This window comes from Dermacentor silvarum, chromosome 11 (genome assembly GCF_013339745.2).
Source record: "Dermacentor silvarum isolate Dsil-2018 chromosome 11, BIME_Dsil_1.4, whole genome shotgun sequence".
In the NCBI taxonomy this organism is placed as follows: domain Eukaryota; kingdom Metazoa; phylum Arthropoda; class Arachnida; order Ixodida; family Ixodidae; genus Dermacentor; species Dermacentor silvarum.
In genome coordinates this window covers 35,732,090-35,757,618 of record NC_051164.1, presented here as the reverse complement: position 1 = coordinate 35,757,618, position 25,529 = coordinate 35,732,090, and the positions used below count along the sequence as shown (strand labels likewise).

Genomic DNA, 25,529 nt, shown 5'->3' with positions numbered 1-25,529 from the left:
CCTTCTGGCGAGCTAATCAAGAACCTTGTGGCGGACGTGAAACAGCTCTGTCATGCCGATGACTACGTGGACGACGAACGAGCGTTTGGGGACGTCCCGACAGCGAAGCGTCCCAAGCAGGTGACCTGGTTTACAGCCATGGAGTGTGACGGAGAAAGTGAGGACGAAGAAGACGTGGACAACGAGGTCGACGACGGCGATGACGATTCGGCTGACCTGGAGATTTTCAATGCTGAGGAGCATGACGACCGACTGTATCACAAGGAGGAGGAAAAATCAGACGACGCGACTGCAAGGAGGAGCGCCAGGCGAGCCCAGTCGGCCATCAGGCGCAAGGCCAATGACGCCGAGGATCTGAGCCTGGAAGATTACGTGCCCGACTACTACATTGACAGTCACAAAAAGAGGGACAGCTCCAGCCTTGCCATTACAGTGACTCACTCGGCACGCTCCGTCGACATCACCGAACTCTCTGGAGACATCGTCAAGCTCGTCTTCAAGGGAAAGAAATGTGAAAATGCGGAACATCCCGAGGTTCGCCAGCTTCACGGCCAAAGGCACACTCGAAGGCCTTCGTTCGGTACGTCGACCCAGGGACGGCGGCAGCGAACCTCAAGATCATCGAGAAGGCGGTCGGCAAGGGGGAGGTCGTGCGAGTCGAGCAGTGCACCACGCGCAAGCAGGCCACCATCGGGAACATGCTAAACCTTTGCCGGATTGCCATTAATGGCACCGTGGCCCGTCTGAAACAGCAGCTCCCTGGCTCTCGCGTGCACGTATCGCGTGCGTGCACTGGGCTCCTACTCTACAGAGGACCTCAAGCGAGCCCATCGAAGGTCCGGATGTCACACCATAGACAGTCATCCTATCCGACTGAGCCTTCTTCTTTGTTCTTTATTTTTTCGCGAGCAATTTATTTTCTATTAACAAGAAGCCGTACATAAAATCTAAACGGCGGTATGGATTTTTATTGAGGGTACATATATTAATGCAAATTAAATATTGTTATCTGCTACTTGGTCATGAGGCGACAGTTCCTTTCTTGCGTTACTGCTTATCTTTCTCAACGAAAGCAGTGACCGCAAGCTATTCGCTGTTTATCGTAGCTGCATTAACTCTGAGGTTTGTGAATAACTGAACAAGGGACTTATGCCTATATGTCAGTTTCCGAGTGTTATTGTGCAAGTGTATATGTGCGCGCGTCACATATACGTGAGAATGCTACTCGCACTATATTGCTGCCTTCTTTCATTATTTCTTTTATTGTTGATCTGCGTGCCAAGATGCAGCGCGCTTGACCAAACTATGTGAAAGCGTCAACCTAAGGACGCGCAAACTCCGGAAGTGATGAATGCCCAAAAGCGGCCGAGAAAGTGGAAACGCAGCAAAACTAAACTTGGCGATTACAGAAACAATTTCAGCTAACGACACATTTTGAGAAGTGCATGCAAGAAGAATAATTGAATGAATAAACGATGGTTCTTTGGTCATTGCTCGAATGAAGGAAAATTCTAGAGCTTTTATTAGGCACGTGCACTGTAACGTGCGCATTGGAAACTGCTCTTGAGCCCATCTAGCCCTCTGAGGCTGTTTAGTGAGTGAGCACTACTTAATTCAGTGCACTCGGAAAATAGTTGCTGCGACACGCATCAGGACGGGCCAGTATTTGGGCAGATGGTGTCGTTCACACACGAAATGCTCTAATTGTAGGTATACAACGGCTTATGAAATCTCATTGCTGGTTGAAGTAAGGAGATGTTTGGCGTTGTAATGGAATTTTCATTTGCGAACCTCAGTAATAGCAACATACCGTAAAGCATGGCTTAGTGGTAGAATACCCGGCTTCTAACGGGTAGGTCGTAAGTTCAAATGCTGCTCTAGTCCACTACATTTTCAGGCATGGAGTGGCGCCTGAAACCGTCAAAATACCCGTCGAGAACTAGTGGGACTCTACTAGTCTAGGTGCAACCAAATTAGGACGGCCCACTAAACTTCACCAAAAGTAACTCCCTCACCAGAACAGGAATTGGGTTCCCTTTTGTGGTATTCGGCCACCACTTCCTTCATGACTCCTACAATTAAGCCAATGGCGCTCAGTCACCAGCGGCTGCGGAGCACCTGACCAAGGCGGCGGTCAGAACTACTACGCGGCAGAGGGTGCTAAGAATTTCTGGGTCCGGACAGCCCACCAATGGGAACTGAAGCTGGCAACGTTCAACACGCGCACCCTATCGAATGAGGCTAACTTGGCACGGCTATTTGAAGATTTATCAGGTATTGCCTGGTAGATTATTGGCCTTAGTGAGGTGAGAAGAACTGGTGGGGCTTATACAGTGCTGACTAACGGCGACGTCCTCTGCTTTCTTTAGCATGTTGTTTTAGTTTTTGATGTTCAAATTACTAGGCTTTATCGCAGTTGCAGCTGTTTAATTTTTGTATTAATTTGGTGATGGTTTCTGCTCCTTATTGTTATTGTATCAACTGTTTTTTTTTCATTTTTGGTCTGTAATATGCCCCTCCCTTTAGTAATGTGCAAACCCTGAGGGTAAAATAAATAAATAAAAATTTAAAATAGAGAGATCTTCCAGATAGGAGAGAATTCAGAGTTAGATTTCTAGTCCATAAGGACCTAGCGGGCAACATTGAATTCTACAGCATTAATGAGAGGGTAGCAGTCGTCGTAATGAAGCTGAATAGGAGGTATAGAGTGAAGGTAATACAAGCCTACGCCCCAGCCTCCAGTCAGGATGATGAAGAAATATAACAGTTTTTTGAAGAGTTTGAATTAGCAATGAGAAAGGTGCAAACGGGGTATACTGTAGTCATGGGCGACATCAATGCAAAAGTGGGGAAAAAGCAAGCTGGTCATCAAGCAACTGTCAACTACGGCATCGATTGTAGGAACGCGAATAATGAATACCTTCCTCTGGAAGCGCAGCAACAGGAAGTGGACCTGGAAAAGCCCTAATAGAGAAACAAGGAATGAAATAGATTTCATACTCTCTGCCAATCCAAGCACAGTGCAGAATGTAGAAGTGTTAGGTAATGTAAAATGCAGTGACCATAGGATATTGAGGTCTTGGATTTCTCTCAATTTGAAGCGAGAAAGAGTGAAATTAGTCAAGAAGAAACAGGCCAATCTAGACAATGTAAGGGTAAAAGCAGATAAATTCAGGCTTGTGCTTGTAAACAAACACGCAGCTTTAGAACAGGAAGGTGAAGAAAACAGACGTAATGAATGAAACCGTAACAAGGCTGATCTCCGAAGCACCAATTGAAGTGGGAGGTAAGGCACCAAGGCAACCAGTAGGTAAGCTCTCCTAAGTAACAAAGGAGCTAATAAAGGAACGACAAAGCATGACAGTGTCAAACTCAAGATACCAGATAGAATTCGCTGAACTGTCAAAGCTGATCAAGAAAAGGTAGGGGATATCTGAAATTATAACGATAAAAAATTTACGAAGCAGTAAAATAAGGAATGGACGCAGCTATAAATGAGTGAACATAACTCTTGGCATAGGACAAGGCAAAATGTATGCATTGAAAGATAAGCAGGGTAATATCAGCAATTTCCATGACATAGTAAAAGCAGCGGAAGTCTATACTGACCTGTACAGGGCCCAGAGCAGCCAAGCTACTTTCATTCGAAGTAGTGATGAACATGATACAGAGGATCCTCATTTAACTAGCGATCACGTTAGAAGGGCCTTGAAAGACTTGGCCAGGGGTAAAGCTGCTGGAGAAGATGGAATAACAGTCGATTTAATCAAAGATGGAGGAGATTTAATCTCGACCACCAACTCTGGGGTACCCAGCAGGCCTACGAAGCGGCGAAGAGGCATGACCTCGACGTCCCATCGTCGGAGGCCTAGGCCCAGTCGACTAAACTGCTGCTTCTCAATAAAGTTCACTCTCTCTCTCTTCACAGTTAAAAGAACTAGTTTCTCCATTGAACTCTAGGTGGCGTTCAAGAAAGGGCCATTCGAAGAAAAAAAATATTTTGGCTAAAAAAAACGTGTCAGAACTCAGCTCACGGTGACTGTATAGACGGTAATGCGGTTTCTTGTTTTTTTCTTTTTAGCTGCACCATATTAAAAAATTGTCTGGGACAGATAGCACAATTATAAGCTTTGATCTAAATTACTCGATCAGGTGGCCATTACTTCTACTAGAAATGGAAATGATTCATTCAAGAATTAGCCTAATTAAGGTAATTAACTTTAATTATTTACTTTACGTCACATGTTTCAATCTGCGAATCACAGATACTGTTAGATAGCTACTTAGAACGAGTTCTCAGGATGGCACCGGTTTTGAGATCTTCATTTTGAAAACGTCGGATGCATTGGCGTTCCAGTGAAATTTTTTTACAAAACTGTATTTATGCATTGAAGCACAAATGTAACTGGAACACAAATGCATTTTGTAGGACTCTATCAAAATGAACATCTCGAAATCATGCGGTCCAGAGAATTCGTTCTAGTGGAATTCGTTCCAAGTAGGAAAACACTACCTGCAATTCGTAGATTAAAATATATGCCGTAAATTTATTACTTAAAAAAAGTGAATGAGCGTAATTGATGCTAACTTTTCAATTGAGCATTTTGATTTGTCGTTTAAGTAGCGGCCGCCTCATCTAGTAATTCAGATCAATGGTCTGAATTATGCTATCTGCCCCAGGCAGCATCTAAATATTCGGTGCAGCTAAAAAAAGCACTCTGTATTCGACGTACAGTGTATCCGGTATGAGCCCACTTGGCTATGACGCTCACGTGGCAAGGTTGGTCATGAGCATGATGGCGACTGTATGACGAGGACGCTGTGGCCAGCATGGAATGACGAAGCAGTAATCGCATAAATGGAACGATGAAAGCGGGACGACGGTGGTTTGAGGACAACGCGATGACAACATGTGCGCATTACGAAGGCTGTATCATGAAAATGGCGTGAGGAGGATGGCATGACGACATCCGGAAAACGAAACTACAATCACGATGAGGAACGACCGCCATTTAATGTAGAAGACGGTATGCAAACGAATCCATAACAACGAATGTGGGTCGGTGATGCAATGACTACGATGGCATGTCAGGCGGCCAAATTACGATTGAATGACAATAGCATGACTATGATAGAATGGCGAAGAAGGAACGACATCAATGGACTGACAAAGGCCGTATGACGATAATGGTATGATGACAATGGAATGGCGTTTATTAAACTATGAAGATGGTTAGATGACGTCATGCGGAAAGCTTTATTACGACGACTGTGCAAAGACAACGGCATGACGAGAGTTGGGGTCCCTTAACGTAAAACGGTCTTCTGAGGTCAAATTTACGCAATTGTCAACGCAAGCATGGAGCGGTGACCATCGGCGTTCTTTGAGCTGGCCTATTAAATGCTTACTTCTTTTATAGGAGTTCACATTTGCTTGCCTTCAAAGCAAATAGCATTACGTACCTCGACAAGTTTTTGCTAACTAATTGGCTGAGGAAAGCGAGGAGCAAGCAGAAGTGAAGAGGGTTTCGCTGGTGCCGAGCTAGCGAAGCGAAAGTAGATAACAGGTTGAGGTGGGTGATGCCGGCGTCTGCGATGAGCCTCCTTCCAGTTTCGTAGGTTATAATAATAATAATGTTTTATTTCCCATCAATACAGAAGTGATGATGGAGGGGGTGGGAATAAAAGCGACAATCCGCTTGACGGAGTTCCCACTCCCATTACAAGAGGCAGCAGCAGTGGGGCATACAGTGCAGAAACATTTGAGTGCACATACGTAATAATCTTGGTTCTGCAGTTGAACCAACAAAAAAGAAAAATAAAAAGGAAAGAAGAAAAGATGCATTTGCTGACGCTGGCATAAAAAAGATAGAAAAGAAAAAGTGCATATACGCATCTCCAGGCATACGTGAACGCCCATATATATTCACAAATTCGTGCATATAAATAAACGTATATGCATATATACATATATATGTAGACCCATATATACGCAAGCATACAAGCATACAAGCATACATACCATTTACATAGATATAAATACAGCCGTGGTAACAAAGAACATAACTTCGCTCACAAAAAGAAAAGAAAAGGAAAAGAAAAGAAGAAAATAGCCAGCAAAAAAAATCGCCTGTATTAGGAGAAATTGAGTAAATGAGAGTGGCTATGGTGCCGATTTCTTTTCTTATATACATAGATATAAATACAGCCGTGGTAACAAAGAACATAACTTCGCTCACAAAAAGAAAAGAAAAGGAAAAGAAAAGAAGAAAAATAACCAGCAAAAAAAAAAAAGAAATCGCCTGTATTAGGAGAAAGTGAGTAAGTGAGAGTGGTTATGGTTGCCGATTTCTTTTTACGAAAAATTTGCGTATGCCCAAATTATTGATATCCGGAAAACTAACTTGGGCGTCGATTAATTCATTTAATATGAGGGGTAACTGGTATTGCAGCATTTGCCGTCCGTAGTTAGTTCGTGTAGTCGGTAAGACCCAGTGAGCTTTGTGACGGTGTGGATACGGGGATTGGAATAAGCTTAGCGACGCAAGACTAGAAAAGCTGTACTGGTGGTTTTTCAACTCCGCTTTGTACCTACGCAGTAGCCTGTAGTGGTATAAACTAAATATATTAACAATATCAAATTTAACGAAGAGATCCTTTGTTGTGTATCCATAAGGTAGTCCATAGATTATCCTAAGTAACCGTTTTTGTATGATGGATATTTTCTGTAGGTTTGATTTTGTGGTCGTGGCCCACACAAGTGTACAGTAATTTAGATAGGAACAAAAAAGAGAGTTATACAAAATTAATTTTACTTTTTGAGGCAAAATGCTTCTATGGCGCAGCAGAAGGCCTACTACTCGGGATGTTTTTAAGAGGAGATGGTTAATGTGGTCGTCCCACTGCATGTTTTCTGAAAAGTATACGCCAAGTGATTTAAATGATGGTACGATCTCAATAACACTTGATTGATATACAAGATTCGCAAAGACCGTAATAGGTTTGTTTTTAGGATGAAAAATCATAGCTTTAGATTTCTATACATTGACAGAAAGCAGGTTAGTATCGGACCATTTTTCTAGATTTAGCAGTAAATTATTCGCTTGAGTTAATACGTTATTATAGTTCTCGCTGGAAATAAATATACTAGTGTCGTCTGCATATATTATAAATCGGGCGACTGTATCAATGGTTACGATGTCATTAATGTAGATATTAAAAAGTAGCGGCCCGAGGATACTGCCTTGAGGCACGCCGCAGACAACACGACGTAAAGATGACTTAAACTGATTAATTTGAACGTACTGCGTCCGTGTTGACAAGTAAGACCTAATGAGGAGCAAGGCTCGACCCCTTATCCCGTACAGTTCTAACTTTTGAAAGAGGATCTCGTGATTTAATCGATCAAACGCTTTTGTGTAATCTATAAAGATCCCTAAAACAATTTTTTTTTCTGCTCAAAACACTCTAATATATATTCTTTTTGATGAAGCAGAGCAAGTTCAGTCGAGCGATTTTTTCTAAAGCCATATTGGGAGTCGGTGATTATATCGTGGGTTTGACAAAATTTCTCTACGCGTCGAAGAATTACTTTTTCAAGACCCTTGGAAAAAACGGGAAGTATACTAATAGGCCGATAATTTGAGAAATCATTTATGTCGCCTTTTTTGTGCAGAACGGTTACCCTGGCAATTTGCATGCCTGAAGGAAATTGCCCAGATTGTAAACATAGATTATATAAATATGCAAGTTGATCAGATATAGGATCAATTACGTATTTGACAGGATGTATTTGGATGTCATTAGCATCGCAGGATGCGCTGTTGTTCATTTCAGAGAATATGGCTATTACTTCGTTTCCATCGACTGGTGCCAGAAATATGGTAGGTGAATGCCTCTTAATGGCTGGTGTAGGCATATCTACTCGACTATTGGACTGTTCAGTGAAGTACCCGTTGAATGCATCAGCGAGAGATTTGCCCACGTATTCGTGGCCATTCTGAGTAACCCTCTCCACTGGTCTACGGCCGTTGTTTAAAGGATCTAGTGACAAAAGTTTTCTCCAAAGTCTATCAGAACGGTTTACTGCACATTCAAAGTATTTTTCGTAGTAAATTCGTCTTGCATTTTGAATGTCGTTATTTAAAATATTTCTAAACTTCTTGAAGTCATTCAGGGTGGCTATGCTTTTGCTAGTGATAAACAATTTATACAATTTATTTTTTTCTTTAATGCGAGCATGTATTTCACGGGTTATCCAGGGTTTTCTTATTCTTTTATGGATTCTTTTTTTCTTTAAAAGGAAAGTGTTTTTCGTATATTATACAAAATGTATCTAAGAACAGTTGATACGCGGTGTTCGCATCACTTTCTTTATGTATACGACTCCAATCTGTATTTGATATGACAACGCGGAATCTGTCCAGTGCACCGGTGGTTACGGGCTGATAAAGTTCCTTAGTTCGAGATACTTGTTTGGGGACTGCTTTCTGGCAGAAAAGGCATATGCCCAAGTGATCACTTAAATCACAGCACGTAACTGCTGAATGTCCGTTTGACTCGTCAATGTTAGTGATAAATAGGTCCAAGAGTGTTTCAGAGGTCGGTGTGATACGGGTAGGTGTTTTAGTTGTAATAGTCAATCCGTATGAGCGTAGAAGCACATCGAAACTAACACTGTTAGAAGACGAGGTGAGCATATCAATATTAAAGTCTCCACTGATTATAGCATCATACTTATGCATAACAAGAAATGTGAGGTACGATTTGAAAAATTCAAGGAAGGCACATATGTCACCACTTGGCGGTCTATAAAACGTTGATAGTATTGTATTGTTCCCTGCAATTATTGACACAACTTCCACATCAGTAGAGCAGAGGCAGAATTCTTGTATAGCTTCAGACTCAATTCTTTCATTAATTAGAATACACACGCCCCCACCTCGACGGCCAACGCGGCTGACAGCAAATGTTTTGTAATGGGGTACCTGAAAGCTATCGTCACCATCAAGCCATGTTTCCGATATCATTACAGCATCAAATGTAAATCCGAAGCTATCAAGGAGTATCTGAAAGTCATTTCTTTTGTTGCCTATCGAGCGAACATTTAGATGAAAGCACTTTATTACGTTGTGTTTAAACCACTTTTGAGCAACACTGTGTTGTATGTCATGAGGAAGCAGGGATTGGTCAGAAGAATCGAAATTTGCAGCAGTCGTAAGTGGATAGGTTGAGGCAATGTTATTACCAGTACTCATTACTAAAATTTACAAAAAGACTGTGAGATGCACGTGGTAATGTTTCATCTATATTGTTGCTGGAGTAAAACTGTTTTACGCCCTTCACGTGCCCTTTCTTTTTGTGGAAGTCAGCAACAAGTTTCTCACACAACCAACTTTTAGGTAACCAAGTGCAAACTAGGGCCACGGAAGCAAAAGTGAATACTAACGCCATAAACTCTGCCGTTTTATAATACAAAATGAAGAAATGCACGAAAAAAGTTTTTTGCATCGAGTGATCAAAATTACTCTTTAGCCTATTACGGCTGATATTACAAAAATAAATAAGCAAGAAAAAGGTGGACAGCAGTATGACTAAATTTAATGCTCGACATAATTTTTCGGATATGATCCCTGCTTCAAGTTTACAGTAAGAAAAATGTCTACTTCGTTGTTTCTTTCTGAAACTGCGCAAAGGATTTAGCTTATCCGGAATACTAGATTCATTGCATAGCATTCGTGACGAGCTAACCATTTTCGCTACGTCTTCGCCGCTGAGAATCCTTATCCTGGGTGCGCCATCAGCTTGTCGTGCAAAGATCTTGCCATCACGCACCCAGACATACTTCCAGCCTACTTCGTGTTTGCGCGCTGTAGCTCGGCCGAGTAGACGCTTCAGTTCAGGGCACAGATGCTCGTTCACGAACACTGCTGCTCGAGAATCAATGCCGACATCAGAACACTTCAGGCTTATCCTGGGCGCGTTCTTCAGAAAGCTATCTCGCTTTTGCCTCTCTGCAAATTGTACTACCACGTTCTTCTTAGTTTCGTTCTTAGCAGTTGGAACCCAGTGCACACGCTCAATATCGGCTGCGATAAGCGGAACGCTTAAACATTCACCAATCTTGGTGACCAGTTCAGTTAGGTTCACAGAAGCACTGCAGGGTATACCTTTAATCTCAATGTTTGCCTTCCGAGAATACTGCTCCGCTTGAATAATTCTGCATTCATGGTCTTTTACCTGATGTGCGAGACCAGAGCACAATACCTGTAACTGAGCATTCGACTCTCTAAGTTCTTTGTTTTCCGCCTTAATTTCCTCGTATTCTTTGTTCGTCTCAGTCAAGAAAGTTTTGATATCTCTTAGTTCTTTGCAGAAATCTCGCTCAATACTTTCTTTGAAGTCTTTGAACTCTGCCCGCATATCACGTTTTAATTCTTCAAACAGTGCTCTGATCTCTTTTGACATCTTAAGGATAGCAACAGCTAGTAAACAAGAAATGAATTGCACTATTACAGTGACAACAGCACCTACAACCACAACCAGACAGTAAATAAGAACAGCGGAGGCACAGACACTACGAATTACACTTGTGGCAGCAGCAGCAGTGGCGGTATACACGCATGTATTAGCAAAATATGTGGGAACGTATAACCAACCTGCAAGTATCACCAGAACGCCGTTACTCTGTGACCTCTTGCCACCGCTGCCGCTGCCAAAGTGAGCGAAGTATGGCTGTTTTGACGCCCACAAGATGCAGGCGATAACGTCCAGAAGATTGTGTCCAGCGATCACAGATGGCGGTGGCGGACAATCACAGGTAGGCAAGCCGCAGGGACGAACAAGGCGCGCCGTCAACTCAGGAGCAGTTGGTGCTAAATTCGAGGCGCACAGTTCAGGCAACGCGATGGGCCCCGCAACCTGCAAGTATCACCAGAACGCCGTTACTCCGTCACCTCTTTCCACCGCTGCCGCTGCCAAAGTCAGTGGTGCAGTGGTAAGGTTAAAATTGCCGCTAAAATCGGTACCCCGCCAATAATAGTTCCCAAAATGGTGTCGTGTACGCGCTGAAAAGCCTCGAGAATGTTATACTGCCACGTAAGATTTTGTATGATGTACGCAAAACACTGCACTTGCAATGTGAGCAGTGAAACTAGCGTTACAAATGAAAAAAGAAAAGCTTTATTTCTATTTGTTAGGACGACCAGAAATATAATAAGTACCATGGGCACCGAGTAACGTGTGAACTAGTGTATAACTAAAAAAAAGAGAAATTAATTATCGTTGGGTATAAGCTCAATGCTGGTGTGTTGGCATGGTCATTATGGATGCGAACAAAGTCTCTAGATTGAAGAAATGTGAACTCCTATAGGAAGATGATTTGTAGTTTGCACGCTGCTGAATGAACAGCGCGTGCCTTTGAAGATACACTTTAATCCTAAGCGCCGTCATTGGACAGTTCAGCGGGAATTATGTATTTACCAAATGTCACGACCAGTACGAGGCAAACCTGAGTGCGACCAAATTGTAGAGCAATCAAGTGAAGCCTTGGCGGCATTCTCATGAATAGTGATGTGCAAACATCTATAGCACAATATGGATGTTTTGGTCCAATGCGCTAAGCCTACTTTGTTTCCCGATGTGGGGCTTTCGTTGGGCGATGGGTCTTGGAATCCCTTCCTCACTGTGTGCTTCCGGGAAAGGAATTAAGGTTGTGGTTGAACAGACATGGAAAGAAAAGCTCCGGGTCACAGCAATGGGAGCACTGCGCGTAATGCTTCCGGTACTGGTTTACTTGTAACGAAGAGTGATTCTCTAGGCTATAATAAACAAGAGTATCTCTCGTATTGTAATGCGTAGGCATAGTTGCTTGCTGTAGCGTTTGAAGTGTCTTGTTTAGTTCCGTGTGTTTGTATTGTCTTACGAGAGTAAAACAGTTTGCCCAAGCACCTCACAATGAGAAACAGTTTGTTCCTTTGGTTGGGCTTTTCTTTCCATGGGTGGCCTGCAGCTTTCGAGGCTCAAGTCGCGCACTCTGGCTGGTCGCCTGCCATTACAGTGCACCTGATATCAATGTTTCCATCAGTATCTGTTTTATCTCCACAGACAATGGCAGGCGGCTTGTCTTAGGTTTCATGAGTTAGAACTAGATAATGCTCCTAAATATTCCTTTGATGATGACCACTGCTGCAGCTGTGACTAGTGCAATGCTTGACGAAGCTTTGTATCATGCTGCTCGTCATAATTAATGTAGGGAAAAGTAATAACAACTACATTGCAGCACACCGCAATGTATTTGGGATTCCTTTTCCCTACCTCAGCAGTCCACTATCCCCCGTATTCTTCAATCGTTCCTCATCTTAACACTCAATCGCGATTGAAGAAAGTGGTTGGCAGCGCCACCTTTCGAGACACGTGATCACATCGCTTCATTTACACTTCACGGCCATTGAAGTGAAGCACAGTGTCCATTTGAGTCGAGGTAAGGCACTGTGCTCACATGCCTGGAGTGCAAGAAGTTCGAGTCGTGGTTTGTTTGAGAATACTAGACTTAGGCAACGCATTCCACTGTTGACTGCAAGGCCAGGCTCTCGTCCTGTTTGCTTCAACCATTATGCGCCGAAAACACGTATTCGTCCTCACCCTTTAGATCTGTTTTTACGTGCACGATGCGGGAGTATTGACTCGGCAGCGCATATAACGTGCCTGCTTAAATGTTGTGTCTACTGAAAATTGCCAGACCACGAAGAAACCCTTTTCGCTCTGTCTTCGCATCAGATGAAAGAGTTCTCCTAATTGTGTAGAAAAGTTTCCCCGCCTTTACGAAGCTTTGAAGCAATAAAAATATTATTTTAAAGACCCCAGTAGAGGAGCAAACAAAATGCTGCCATGAGCAGTAACTACAATTTCGTCACAAAGCTTTAAGGCTGCGCTAAACCTTCTCAATTATCGAAGCAAGCACGCATTCTCGGTTACGCAAAATTTAGGCTCAGAAGTGTAATTTCACGATTTGTATATCGGTAATGAAGGGCTGTGCTGAAGTTCTGTTCAGTTTTCTTTTGTTAATTGCTCCCTTGTCAAGCTCTGCGTGAGAGAAATGCCTTTGTTTAAGCAATGTTCTCAATGGACGTTCTGCTTTTGTGTAGACAACTATAAAGTCCTTTCCATATAAATATAAAACTACATTGATAAAACACCCGTGCATGTTCTCATAGTCTTTATAATCACTGCATTATTTTTTAATTATCAGGTGATTACGCAAGTCGCACCATTGACAGTAAACGCAGAAAGTTGAAGCTCATGCAAAGATTCACGTCTAAAAGCACTACATGTTTCTTTTTTTTTCACCCATACGTTTAGTACCTCAAAGCCCGACCCACATGGGGCGATTTTCTTGAGAAAAACTGGCGAACAGCTTCGCGCGGCGTCCAACCGGCGGCTGTTAGCCTGGCGGCCGGCGGCGGTTGGCCGTTGGTCAAGGCGGGCTAGATATGTTCGCAGGCGGTCAGCCGCTCGCCGGAAGCGGCGAATGAAGGCTGTCAGCGCGGACCAATCAGGGCGTGGTCGTGTCCGACTTCATGCTGCCGCATTTGACTCGGCTAGCGAGCCAAAAAGGCCAGAGCGGACCTGGTGACATAAGCTAGCTGCGCGCATGTCGTACAATGATCGACTGATCACAGCTGTCCAGGCGCGACCAATATCGTTCAGTTGCAGAATAATGATTCAGTTGCAGATACAAAACAACTTTTTCGCTGTATTTTACTGGAAATAGAATCACGCTGTTTCTAGCAACATGGAAACAGTGGCGGCGGCGTCCGCCTGTTTTTCGCCACATGTGGGTGCGCTGGTGCGGGCCGCACGAAGTTCGCCGTGAAAGTTCGCTCCATGTGAGCCGGGCTTAAGACGTCTGTTGGAGCAGGAATACTACGAAAACGCACAGACGCATGTAAGCAAGGACGTAACGCTTTTCGTACGCATCTATTTCTGTGCACTTTCCCGTGATTGCGCACTTTGTCTAACCTAGGAGTGCTATTGATTAGATGTGTTCACAGGCCAATTATTTTCTTGCTTTTGCGCAGTTAGTTGCTGAGCACCACGTGCTTGACACCGGTGACTGGCATTCTAGATTGTTGTTCTTATCCTGCAGTAGGCATTAGCTATTTCGTTGCTCAAGGTTTCACTGGTGGTGTCGATTCTAAAGTTGAAAGGTTGAAAGCCCTTTACCATTGAGGATGTGATTGAGAAACTTCACACGGCGCAGAAAAGCGTGGCAGTTCCAACTAGTATAAAGTTTTGCAATAACGAAATAATATTTTAAATCACTCTCCGAACAGCAAACTAGAAGTTGGTGGAACCGATCTAATTTCTTTATGGAAGATTCATATTTTAACAAATCCAGTTATTTGATTATTTCCCTTCGAAATCCCGGAAATCTATTATCACTACATCCGGTGGTGGATTACTGACGTGTTTTGTGAGATTAGCAATTATTTAACTCTGGGAATGACATATATATATGAGAGGCTGCCGTTAACTCCTCTACCCACATTACTGATAAATTTTGTAGAGCTGAATTGAATTCTGAGGTGTTACGTGCCAAAAACACGATATGATTATGAGGCACGGTGTAGTGTGAGAGTACGGATTATTATTTTACCACCAGAGGATCTCTAACGGGCTCTCAATGTATTTCTTTTGCATTTCACCCTCCTCAAGATGCGGCCGCCGCGGCCTTGATTGGATCCCGCGACCACGTGATCAAGTCGATAGAGTTCTCAATTTTCACAAAGTTGTCAATTTTTAGAACTCTTTCTGAAATGAAGTAAGTGACTCTGGTATTCATTCACTGCTTGTAGTCTGTTGTACGCTCGAAGTAAAACGTGATAAAAGTCTCCTTTACAGCTTAAAATATAATGCCTATTCGTAAGAACGAGAACGTCATCAACGCATATTTTCAAGATGTACGCGACTATAGGGATACAAAGTGGGCGGCCAATGCCGTAGTTTGATTGGAGGGGCGTGTCACGCTGCTCGTTTCAGGGGTTTTACGTGCCAAAACCAGTTCTGATTATGAGGCACGCCGAAGTGGAGGGCCCTGGATTTTGACCACCTGGGGTTCTTTAATGTGCACCACAACGCAAGCACACATGCGTTTTTGCATTGCGCCTCTGTCGAAAGGCGGCCACCGCGGCCGGGATTTGATCGCACGACCTCGTGCTCAGCAGCGCAACCACGCTTCGGCTATGCAATGTTGGTTTGGCCTTGGTCAACCTGCCGGGAATTGTCTCTTCCTCAGCTCTTGTCTTTTTCAGTTAAGGTAAACAAGACATTAGGCTCGAGCATAAATCTCCCCTGCAAACACTAAGCACGCGGTTAGTCAATTTTTTTGGCTATGAGAGGTTCCGGTGTTGTAAAGCCACATAACACTCGTATTTTTGAGGCTGCTCATTTTCTCTACGTTTGTTGAACTAAACGGGAAGAAGTTTTCGGCGTAACTCTTAACGCCGGAACAGCCTCTGTAACACTTACTTTTAATCATTTATAAGAAAATATGAATTTTTATTCATCTATATTCATGCATGTATGCTGGCTGTGTGTTTGGGTAGCTTCATTAGCTTAGTGATATTGGTAGCCAGAAAGTCCATCTCTCCTTGAAAAACAAGGCAATGGCAGATGGGGTATAACGCCGTCTCTTTAGCTCCGTCCTTCGTGAGGTGTTCTAAGGCATTCTAGCCTAAAAACACACGCCATAAAATAAAATTCGTTTGGAATGAGGGAAGAAAGTATCATATGGCTGATACAGTCATTCGTGATCAATCACATCACATACATAGCAGCCTTCCACAATTGGTTTGCAGCTGAAAAGACCAAAATTAACAACCTCATAAAAATTCAGAGCCCTTCCCCTGTCGAGAAAATGAGGGTAAGCGAAGCTTGTGGCGAGACGACACTATCGCAGGCGTTCCGCTTTGTTTGCCATAAACCCCAGGTAGGTGGCTCTTCGTTGACGTTTGGGCTCAGCATCGCACTCCCACAACTCGGGGTCCGTGGCTCTTCGCGGACGTTTCGCCTGGGCTTCGGAAGCCCTCACGCTAGTATCGGACGACAAGCTTCGCTCACCCCCATTTTCTCGACAGGAGAAGGGCTGGTGATTGTGTCTCTTTGCGTCCCACGTATGACAAGGTTAATTCAAGTGCGCGTTACAGGTCTTCGAGCCCACAGGGATATGTGCCATTAAGCTTGGCCCCTTTCTGCACAATCACCAGGATTGGCCCACTTTTCAGCGTGACACCACCACCGCCCAAAACTTGTGTGTCTATAAAGCTTGGCTTAAAAAGGCATACAAACTAGAACTACTGATTCCCACCAGTACGAGCGCGGATCTCTTCCTAAGGTTAGCACTCCACAACGCACTGGACGAACTCATAGAAGCACAACAAACATCTCAGGCAGAACGCCTTACCAAAACCAAAACAGGACGGAATATTTATTTATTTATTTATTTATTTATTATTATTTATTTATTGATACCTCAAATGCCCCTGGTATGGGGTATTACATGAGGGGTGGGTTACAATTGTACGAGTTCTACGATGATTGACTTGAAGTGGCACGGGTCGGAGTGGTGCGCAGCGTCGGTGGGCAGATGATTCCAGTCATTCGCTGTTCGAATGAAAAATGAGTTGAGGTGCGCAGTAGTGCGCGCAGGTGGTGGGTATACAGCTTTGGAGTGACTGTTGCGGAGCGAAAGGCGATGAGCAGGTACGATAATCGAGTGAGCAAGAGACGAGTGATAAAACTTGTGGTAGAGGGACAGGCGCGCTATTTTTCTGCGTGACACAAGACTGGGAAGATTAGCCGTATGTTTTAGATGAGTGGCGCTAGAATAGTATGAATAATCTGAGAAGACAAATCTAATAGCACGGTTTTGAATAGACTCAAGAGAATTCTGTAGGTTAATCTGGTACGGGTCCCAAACTGCGCATGCGTATTCCAGCTTGGGACGAATGAACGTTTGGTACGTTAGCAATTTTACGTGAGGAGGGGTGAACTTAAGGTTACGCCGGACATAGCCAAGGACACGGTTAGCTTCATTTGTTATGCTTCCTATATGATGTGACCAGCTGAGGTCATTAGTCACTGTGATACCAAGGTACTTATACGATGAAGCTAAAGATAATTCGGAGCCAAAAATGACGTACCTATGTGCTTGGTAGGAAGCTCTGCGGTGGAATGAGATCTGCGAAGTCTTCTTGATATTTAAACACATTAGCCAAGTTCGACACCAGTTTTCAACAGTTAGTAAATCGTTTTGAAGGGAAGTGTTATCATGGAAGCTATGGATAGGGCGGTAAAGGACACAATCGTCTGCGAAAAGTCGAATACAGGAGGAGATGTTTGTCGGTAGGTCATTGATGAAGATTAAAAAAAGTAATGGTCCGAGGACAGTGCCTTGAGGAACTCCGGATATAACAGGCGCTAATGAGGAAGTATGCCCATTAATACAAACAAACTGTTGCCTGTTTTGTAGGAAGTCACACAGCCAGTCGAAGACAAAAGGGTTAAGATTTAGGTGTGAGAGCTTAAGGAATAGTCGTTTGTGTGGTACCTTGTCAAAGGCTTTCTCGAAGTCGAGGAACAGGGCGTCTATGGGAATATTGCGATCAATGCTTGAGCTGATGTCATGAGTAAATAATGCAAGCTGGGTCTCACAAGATAAACCTTTTTGAAAACCATGTTGCTGTGGGTGAAAGAAGTCAACAGAGATTAGAAACTTGGTTACATGCGAATAAATGACGTGCTCCATTAATTTTGAAGCCACACACGTTAATGAAATCGGTCGATAGCTATTATGTGATGACGAAGTACCTTTCTTTGGGACTGGGATGATCTTGCCCACCTTCCAGTCATGTGGCACCACTCCTAATGACAGGGACTGTTGGAAAATGTGAGACAGGATGACACTTGAACTATGCTTGGTATTTTTTAACACCTTGGAGTTAATTCCGTCGATGCCTGCAGAAGATGACAATTTAAGATTGTCAATTAGTTTGCTGATGCCATGAGGGCTGACTTGTATATCGGGCATAGTAGGGTAACTAAATTCAGGAAAATTGGGCAGTTCATCATTCGGTTCGAGAGTGAATACAGAAGAAAAAGTTTCATTAAGTACATCAGGAACTAATGCTTCAGGAAGAGGGTTGTTGTGATCGTCGCATAAAGAAACAGTTTTAAGGTGGGCTGGTTTAATTGTTTTCCAGAATTGCTTTGGGTTATTACGCAACATTGTAGGCAATGTAGTAGAAAGGAAACGTTGCTTAGCTTCTGCTGCAAAGCGCTGAAATGTTTTTTCAACCACGTGGTATCTTGCCCAAGCGCATGCGTTGTTAGTATTTTTGGCGGCTCGAAAATGTCTCTTCTTTTTGTTATTCAGACGTTTTAAGTTGTTATTGAACCAAGGGGACGATACGCGCTCTGTAACGTAAATGGTTGGTATATATCGATTAATTAGGTCACGCATTTTGTTTTTAAACAACAGCCAGTTTGTCTCAACTGATCTATCCAGAAAATCAGCTAGGAACCAAGTGCAGAACTCAGTTAGGTCTCTATTCATGCTGCCATAATCTCCTTTATCGTACAGTGTTAATAATTTCTTTTCTTTTTTAGGGAGTAATAGTTTGCAATGAATGGAACCATGAACTATTACGTGGTCACTCAGCCCAGGTAAAATTGTTAGTGACGAGACATTATCAGGGTGTGACGTCAACAAAAGATCTAGTATGTGTGCGCTTTTATCAGTAAGTCTCGTTGGTTCCAAGATTAGCTGTGTAAGACCAAATGTGAGGCACATGTTCAAAAATTCACATTCTTCGTTATTCTTTGATAAAGATGATAACATATCAAGCCAGTTTATGGAGGGAAAGTTGAAGTCGCCGTATAAAATGATGGAAGCGTTACGGTGTGTGGACGTTATAGAGCAAAGTAATTCGTGTAGCGAAACAATGAAGGAAGGTTCAGCGTCAGGAGGGCGATAGCATACACCTAATATAACAGGTGGATATGAAATTTTACAAACCAGGAATAAGGCTTCGATTGGCGTAGCAATGTTGATTAATGAGCAGTTAAGACTACGGTGGGTAGCCAGCATAACACCACCGCCCCGCCTACCGTCTCGGTCGCGACGAAAAATATCAAAATCGGGGAAAGTGCATAACAGTTCAGAGTCATCAACAGATGAATTCAGCCATGTTTCGGTAAGAGCAATTATTTTAGATTCAGTGGTTTCGACAAGGTATTGAAGTGAATCACGTTTTGGAAGAATGCTTCTAATGTTTGTGTAAAGAAATGGGAAAGGGTCACACGTATTTCCGGAGGCATTGCGAGGTAGCTATGTTTTATATGGGATGACCCTGTTGTTGGAGTGATCAAATACATAGCTCCTATTATCTATAATCAGCTTGTCGTGACGAAGCTTAAAAGCTTTCCCTTGGGATTTGCCATACTCAACGAGGCTTTTGCGGGCATCACGGGTGTTGCGGGAGTAGTCTTCGGATATTCTGAAGCCTGATCCTCTTAGTTTTTTTGCATTCGAAAGAATACGTTGTTTTGCTTTGAAGTTGGCGAGCATCACAATGATAGGTCTGTTTTACTTTGTTCGAATTTTCCGAGCCGGTGGGCGCGCTCTATGTCACTTGACTGGATGTCAAGATTAAGGTTAGAGCTGCAGTGCTGTATAATTAGGCTTTCAGATTGATCCCACGTTTCACGTCCTGCATCTGGCAACCCAAAAAACACTAGGTTGTTACGACGCGACCTATTTTCAGCGTCGTCTATTCGTGCTGCCAGATTTGCAATATCAGCGGCGTTACGCATTGTAAGGTCGTGGGTGTTATCTAATTTTGTTTTCATCGCAGCAATGCACGAACAGTCCTCCTCAATCTTGTCCAGTCTTTTTCTTATATTTTCAAACACCTTGTCATTTTGCGATAACTTAGTGCGAATCGATTTCATTTCATTTAGCAAGGAGGTCTGTCCTGAGCGAATTTCGTCAAGAGCAGACATAATATCCCCCGACGTTTGCGTAGTAGCGGAACGAAGGCTAGGACCGGGATTTTCTTCGATGTCGCCGGCGAGTAGTAGTAGTTTTACCAAAATGCACGTACATTGTTTCACAGTGAGCAAGAAGCTGCGTGGGCCCGGCAGCACAACGAGGGCAGCGTAACTGGTGCGCTTAGCAAACAAAGAGCATTTGTTATTTACCTGCAAGAAAAGCAGATGCGCAAGTTACAAATATAGTCACAAATATACTACGCAAGTTAGGAATGAATTGCCACAATCAACCCGGGGAAAAGAGGACGATAACGATAGAAATGTGTGACAAACTCCTAGTACCAATTGTACCAAAGAACATGCATCCAGTTTGCAACAAGGGCAGATGCACGAGTAGAGCAGATAAAATGATCCAAAGCTAAGGTTCAAACTACAGAGCAACCTTCGCAGACGCGGCCGATTACCCAGACAGAAATAGCTACGTGACAGTAGTCGCAGATCATACCTAAAAACCACTTATAAGTGTTTTAGATAAAACCAAACATTCCGAAACAGCAGAGGAGGTAGCATTTGCACTAGCATTGGTCTCCACGAATGCTCAATACAACATTAGCGATTTTCAGGCAGCCATTAGAAACTATGCTAAAGGTAGGATCTCTCCTGAGGCGTGTCACATCATCAGAGGCAACCAAGCAATATTCTCCAAAGCAGAGAAGAACGGCAGGCAATTGCTCTGGTTCCCAACGCGCACGACTTCAGGCATTTCCGCAATCGACCCCCACGAGTTAGCACACCGCGAAGCTCGAGGACTTACTCGCCGAACAGAGCAAGGAGTGACTTCCATCGGTCAGGTGAATGTGGAGGAGATCTGGAGAGAAAAAGACAGATTAACAAAATTTATCGATATTATCAAATTCTGTCAAAATCGGAGGCGAATATGATCGCTGCCTCACACTAAACTGAACACAGCTTTGTCCTTTGCTTGGAGGCGATTTCAAACAGAAACCTATATGAGCCCCGTGCAAATAAACACTTCTTACCCCGAGTTATAGGTGAGCGTTACATGTAAGCTTTTCAAGTCTGCTAGAGCCACCCTTAAACAAATGTTGTGGGGATGTAAAATATATCAAGAGAAAATGGAAGTGTCGCCGGAAAATCTACGGGCGGGGTGGTCGGTCACGTACCTCAGCTCAGAATGCAGCGAGCCATGGAAACCGTGCGGGAGCCACAGCTCCCAGTGGCCAACTAGGAGGTTCCAGGCCCTGGCCTCCCGATCTCCGGAATCCAAATAAAGTTCTCACTCACCCACTTGCAATGATGAGACCGGCTTGCGAACATATTACATCCATCTCTTTTTCATAGAAAATGGGGTTCCTACCGATGCACTGACAATAATAAAAGTTCGACATATGTTAGGTACACTCGTGTAAAACAAAGAGGAAGCCTGTTGCACATTTGGTGATACATGAAGTTATACAATCGCGGTTGTACTTGGCTGTACGACATATTGTAGCGTTAGCTACACTGGCCTAGCCAAGCCCGTTTCGCGCGGCACATCAAGAGCCGTGCTGCGCATGCGCAAGGATCAGTGATGTCACACGGCTTGCTCACCGGAGCCACCGGAGCCGGCACCTCTCGCGCACTCCGCCGCCGCCGCGCGCGACTCACCGCCGCCGGTCTGCGCATTCCAGAGGAGTGACGTCGTAGCCGTGGTAGACGCACTGGCGCCGGCGCGCGCTCGCTGTGCAGTCGCTGTCTGACACTGCGCTGGAGCCGCTGCGCTTCTGACTGGCGTTTGCCAGTGTGGTATAGCCATGGAGAAGGAGAGCGCAAATGCTGCTCAACAGCGCAGAAGAACGGAGAAGCTTGACTCATCGGACACCGAAGTAGTTGCCTGGCAATTAGCGGTTGAGCGTAGGAGGAATGAATACATGTGCCACATAATACGTATACCGCGTGTGTGTCATTGGAGCAGCAGTAAGCATGACAATCAAGCTAATCCTTGACAATCTAGACAACCAGGAAAGCTAATAATAATCAGCTGAACCTTTGCTAACGCTACGTATATCCTGGCATAGCCGAGCTAAGCCACTGCAACTTTTTGGTAATGTTTTAAGTTACGCAACTGGGGCTAGACAGCAAGACATAACGAGCCGCAATGGGAAGTACAAGAGTGGCACTAAGATGACCTCTTGACTGAGATACAGTGGCGCACGCTTTTTTCCGCAGTGACGTACTCACGCAGCGGCCGTCATCGCGAGCCGGAAGAGCGTGCACGCTCCTCCATCACTCGCCACCGTGACGAGCTGAAATTGAAGATAAAGAAGAAAGAGAAGAAGGAAGAGGAAGAAGGCTGACGTAGCATCCCTGAATGGACCAATAATACCGGTCCTTCCAGTGGTGGCACAAATAACCGCAATCACATATCGGAGTTTTTCAATTCGTAGAGATATAATTGAAACAATAACAACATGGACTGAATTTCAGCACCCAAAATTTCCGTGGAAAATACATTGGTGTCCATTAAGACAATCGGAAGTAATAATCACAAAATTACGCTGCCGTGTCCCACCATTAAACCTATACTTACGCAGGACTGGTCTGGCGATATCGCCGCTGTGTCCATTCTGTCTAGAAATAGAAACCGTAGAACACTACGTTTTAATATGTCGTCGGTATAAATTACAAAGAAAAAGAATTCTTGAAATTCCGCTCGCTAAATTACGGGTACATTTAACATCAGAAATAGTACTATCTTTCAGTGCCTCGGTATTCGGCTTCAGCCACAGGGACGTGTTTGATCGCGTTTGTGGTTTCATTCAATCAACAAAACGAATAAAATTTTAAATCCATACTTTTACAATTAGAGATATAGCATGACATTTATATTATAAAAAGTGCAGTATAGGAAAATGATTCTGCCTGTTCTGATTACTAAATTGCACAGTAACAGTAGTTTCAAAAACCGTAACTAAAAGTTCAGGTGCCCAATTCTTGGCCAATCCCGCGGAGTGGGTACGAGCCATGTGCTGAGGATATCATCATCATCATCATCAACATCAACATCATCATCATCATCATCATCAAGTTAAACCTAATGAAAAGCCAAGTTAAAGCGAGGGAAGGGTCGCCAGCTATGCTGTTTGCTAATACGCAGCTACACTCGTGTGAAGCCGCCCTAATTTTTTCTTGTTTCTTTCATATTTCTGTTCTGAATTTTGTACCCCGCATTCCTCAATTCAGCGGATTGTTTTTTCGCCTCCCTTATTTCCCTTTCATAGTTTATACCAAGTTACTAAGACTTCGCAATTGATAACTGTATTTACCTTTCTGTCGTCCTTTCTATTGCTTTTTTTTTCTTATGGCACGCGTTGGTTTTCTGTTTCTTCTAGGCGCCCGTATTCTTAGCCTCTACCCTGCAGTGGTTACGTGCCTCCGTTGTTTTATTCCTATCCCATTTCGGTCATCATCATCGTCACCATCACGTTGTCTCGAGCGATCTCGTGCACGCGGTTCCAACCATTCGCTGTCTCAGTTCGAACGCCCTTGGTTAGGCCTTCTCAGCTGACCTCGCATTTCCTTCCGTGCAGTTTTTTCCTCCGCTGGCACCCGTTCATCGTACTTGGCCACCACGTTTCCATGGAAGTATTCTCCGGCAAAACATCGAGAAGCAGCACTAAGCAACACCATAAGGTGAGACACGCATGATTAGGTGGATGCCGCTTTAGCGGCCGCAGGCCAACGATTGACACGTTGTAACTGCGAATTTGTTCAAGAACTGCGCGCACAATAGCCACCGCGGAAATGTGCCGGCAGGCGAGTCACGAGGTCGCGGGAAGCCATTGAGAAAAACTGCCAGCAATTTTTCGCCCGGGCTGCTCTATAGCGGGTGCCGACAAGATAGGCACTGCGTTATAGTTTATTAGTGCTAACTTTGCGAGGTGATTATTGTACAGATTGTGTGCAGTGTATTTGTCGAACCATGAACGTGATATTCGACTATCTTGCTTGTAGCATGCTGTTTATTTGGTAGGCCTTATGGACCATGTAATAACTGCTCCCGCTGTCCGTGCCACGCGTTGTTGCCTTTATAGGGAACTGTTTTCCCGACAGATGATTATTTATAGAAAAAGGTGTTCGGGGCTCTACGATGATAATGAATGCTGAAGACGAATCTGGGCACTGCTTAACACAGCGGTCGCCTTCACATCGCCCTTTTTGTCATGGTACCACCTGAATTGCTCACGCTGACTATAGACGCCAGGCATAAAATAGCGGTGCCTGAAGTTCACCATTAGAGAGCTTCACAAGATTAGATGTTTAGCAACGACCGTGTGAGCTCGTGTGCATCCCAGAAGGCTTCACAACATGTTCTTTCTTATGGTCAAATCCTTGAACGCTTCTCCGGAAGAGGCACGGTCCCAAATTCTCAGGAGCGTAGGACAGCGACAGTCATCGAATGAAGTTAGCGACAATGCGATAAACATAACTCATAGCCTGGAAGCTCCACAACTTTAGTTTGTCCTGCCGAAGTTAGCAAAATTATGTAAACGGTGGCTGCCACCTTCTTACACAGCGCCTTCCTGCCCACCTTTTCGCACATACAGGGTATCTCAATTATCATGCAGCAAGATTTAAAAAATATGCGAATGCCACGTAACTAAACAGAACCAAGGTAATGTTGTTTGCCGTAGCTTGGAAATACTTGGATTATTTTTTGCGTTCTGCCTAATTGCATAAGGGGTCCTAATTATTTAAACTTTTAAAATATTATAATTAGATAAAAACTGTGTGAACACGAAAAACAAAAAAAAGACTGCTTTCTGTTGCTCAATACGTGCTACATAAAAGTGTTTTTTCAAGCGTGAAAAAAGCCCGCTAATACACGCACAATTGCCGCGTGACTGGGCGCTCGAGGCACTTTGCGTGTATTCGCGGGCTTCTTTGCCACTCGGAAAATTGCTCGAAGAAAATCAACTTGGTATGGTGCAATTCCAATTCGTGGCTCATTATGATAACGTTCTGTAAATGTAGCTTCAATTCGCAGTCGATAGACACTAATTGTGAGAGGTGTGGTGCGGCCATGTGAAAAAAAATTGTGTGGTGCGTACGATTTGAATAGCCTTCTATGTTTAAACGTGCCCTCAAAATGCTACGGCTAAACTCAGCTCTTTCTCGTTTGTCTAAAAGCACCACAGTGGGTGATGAGACGCAGTTGTGGGGACCTCCGGACTAATTTTCATCGCTTCAGGTTCTTGAACGTGGACCTATATAGACAAAGCGGGTGTATGTGCATTCGCCTGCCCCCCCCCCCCCCCCCCCCCTTTTCCTAAATATGGAACACGCGTCCAGCTGTCAAACCTACGAGCTCATCTCGTGTAGTGAGGAGTCATAATCATTAACCAGCCGCTGCCTAATCATTTTTCGTCCGCTGCATAAACTCCATTCTGATCAACCGACATACTGTCTGTTGCGTCGTT

General features: G+C 43.9%; 2 protein-coding genes across 2 annotated transcripts in view; one reads left to right on the top strand and one right to left on the bottom strand.

Annotated features, from left to right (window-relative positions):
• LOC125941403 (uncharacterized) overlaps positions 1-970 on the top strand; it is a 46,681-nt gene extending 45,711 nt beyond the window's left edge. The window contains exon 4 of the mRNA XM_049658554.1: positions 648-970. The gene's annotated coding sequence lies outside the window, so the exon portion shown is untranslated. The remainder of the gene's footprint in view (positions 1-647) is intronic.
• Positions 971-6,090: 5,120 nt separating this feature from the next.
• Positions 6,091-25,529, bottom strand: part of LOC125941404 (uncharacterized) — a 46,544-nt gene continuing 27,105 nt past the window's right edge. The window contains exon 2 of the mRNA XM_049658555.1: positions 6,091-10,920. Within this exon, the coding sequence (XP_049514512.1) occupies positions 8,277-9,257 (981 nt within the window). The 5' untranslated portion in view covers positions 9,258-10,920 and the 3' untranslated portion in view covers positions 6,091-8,276. The remainder of the gene's footprint in view (positions 10,921-25,529) is intronic.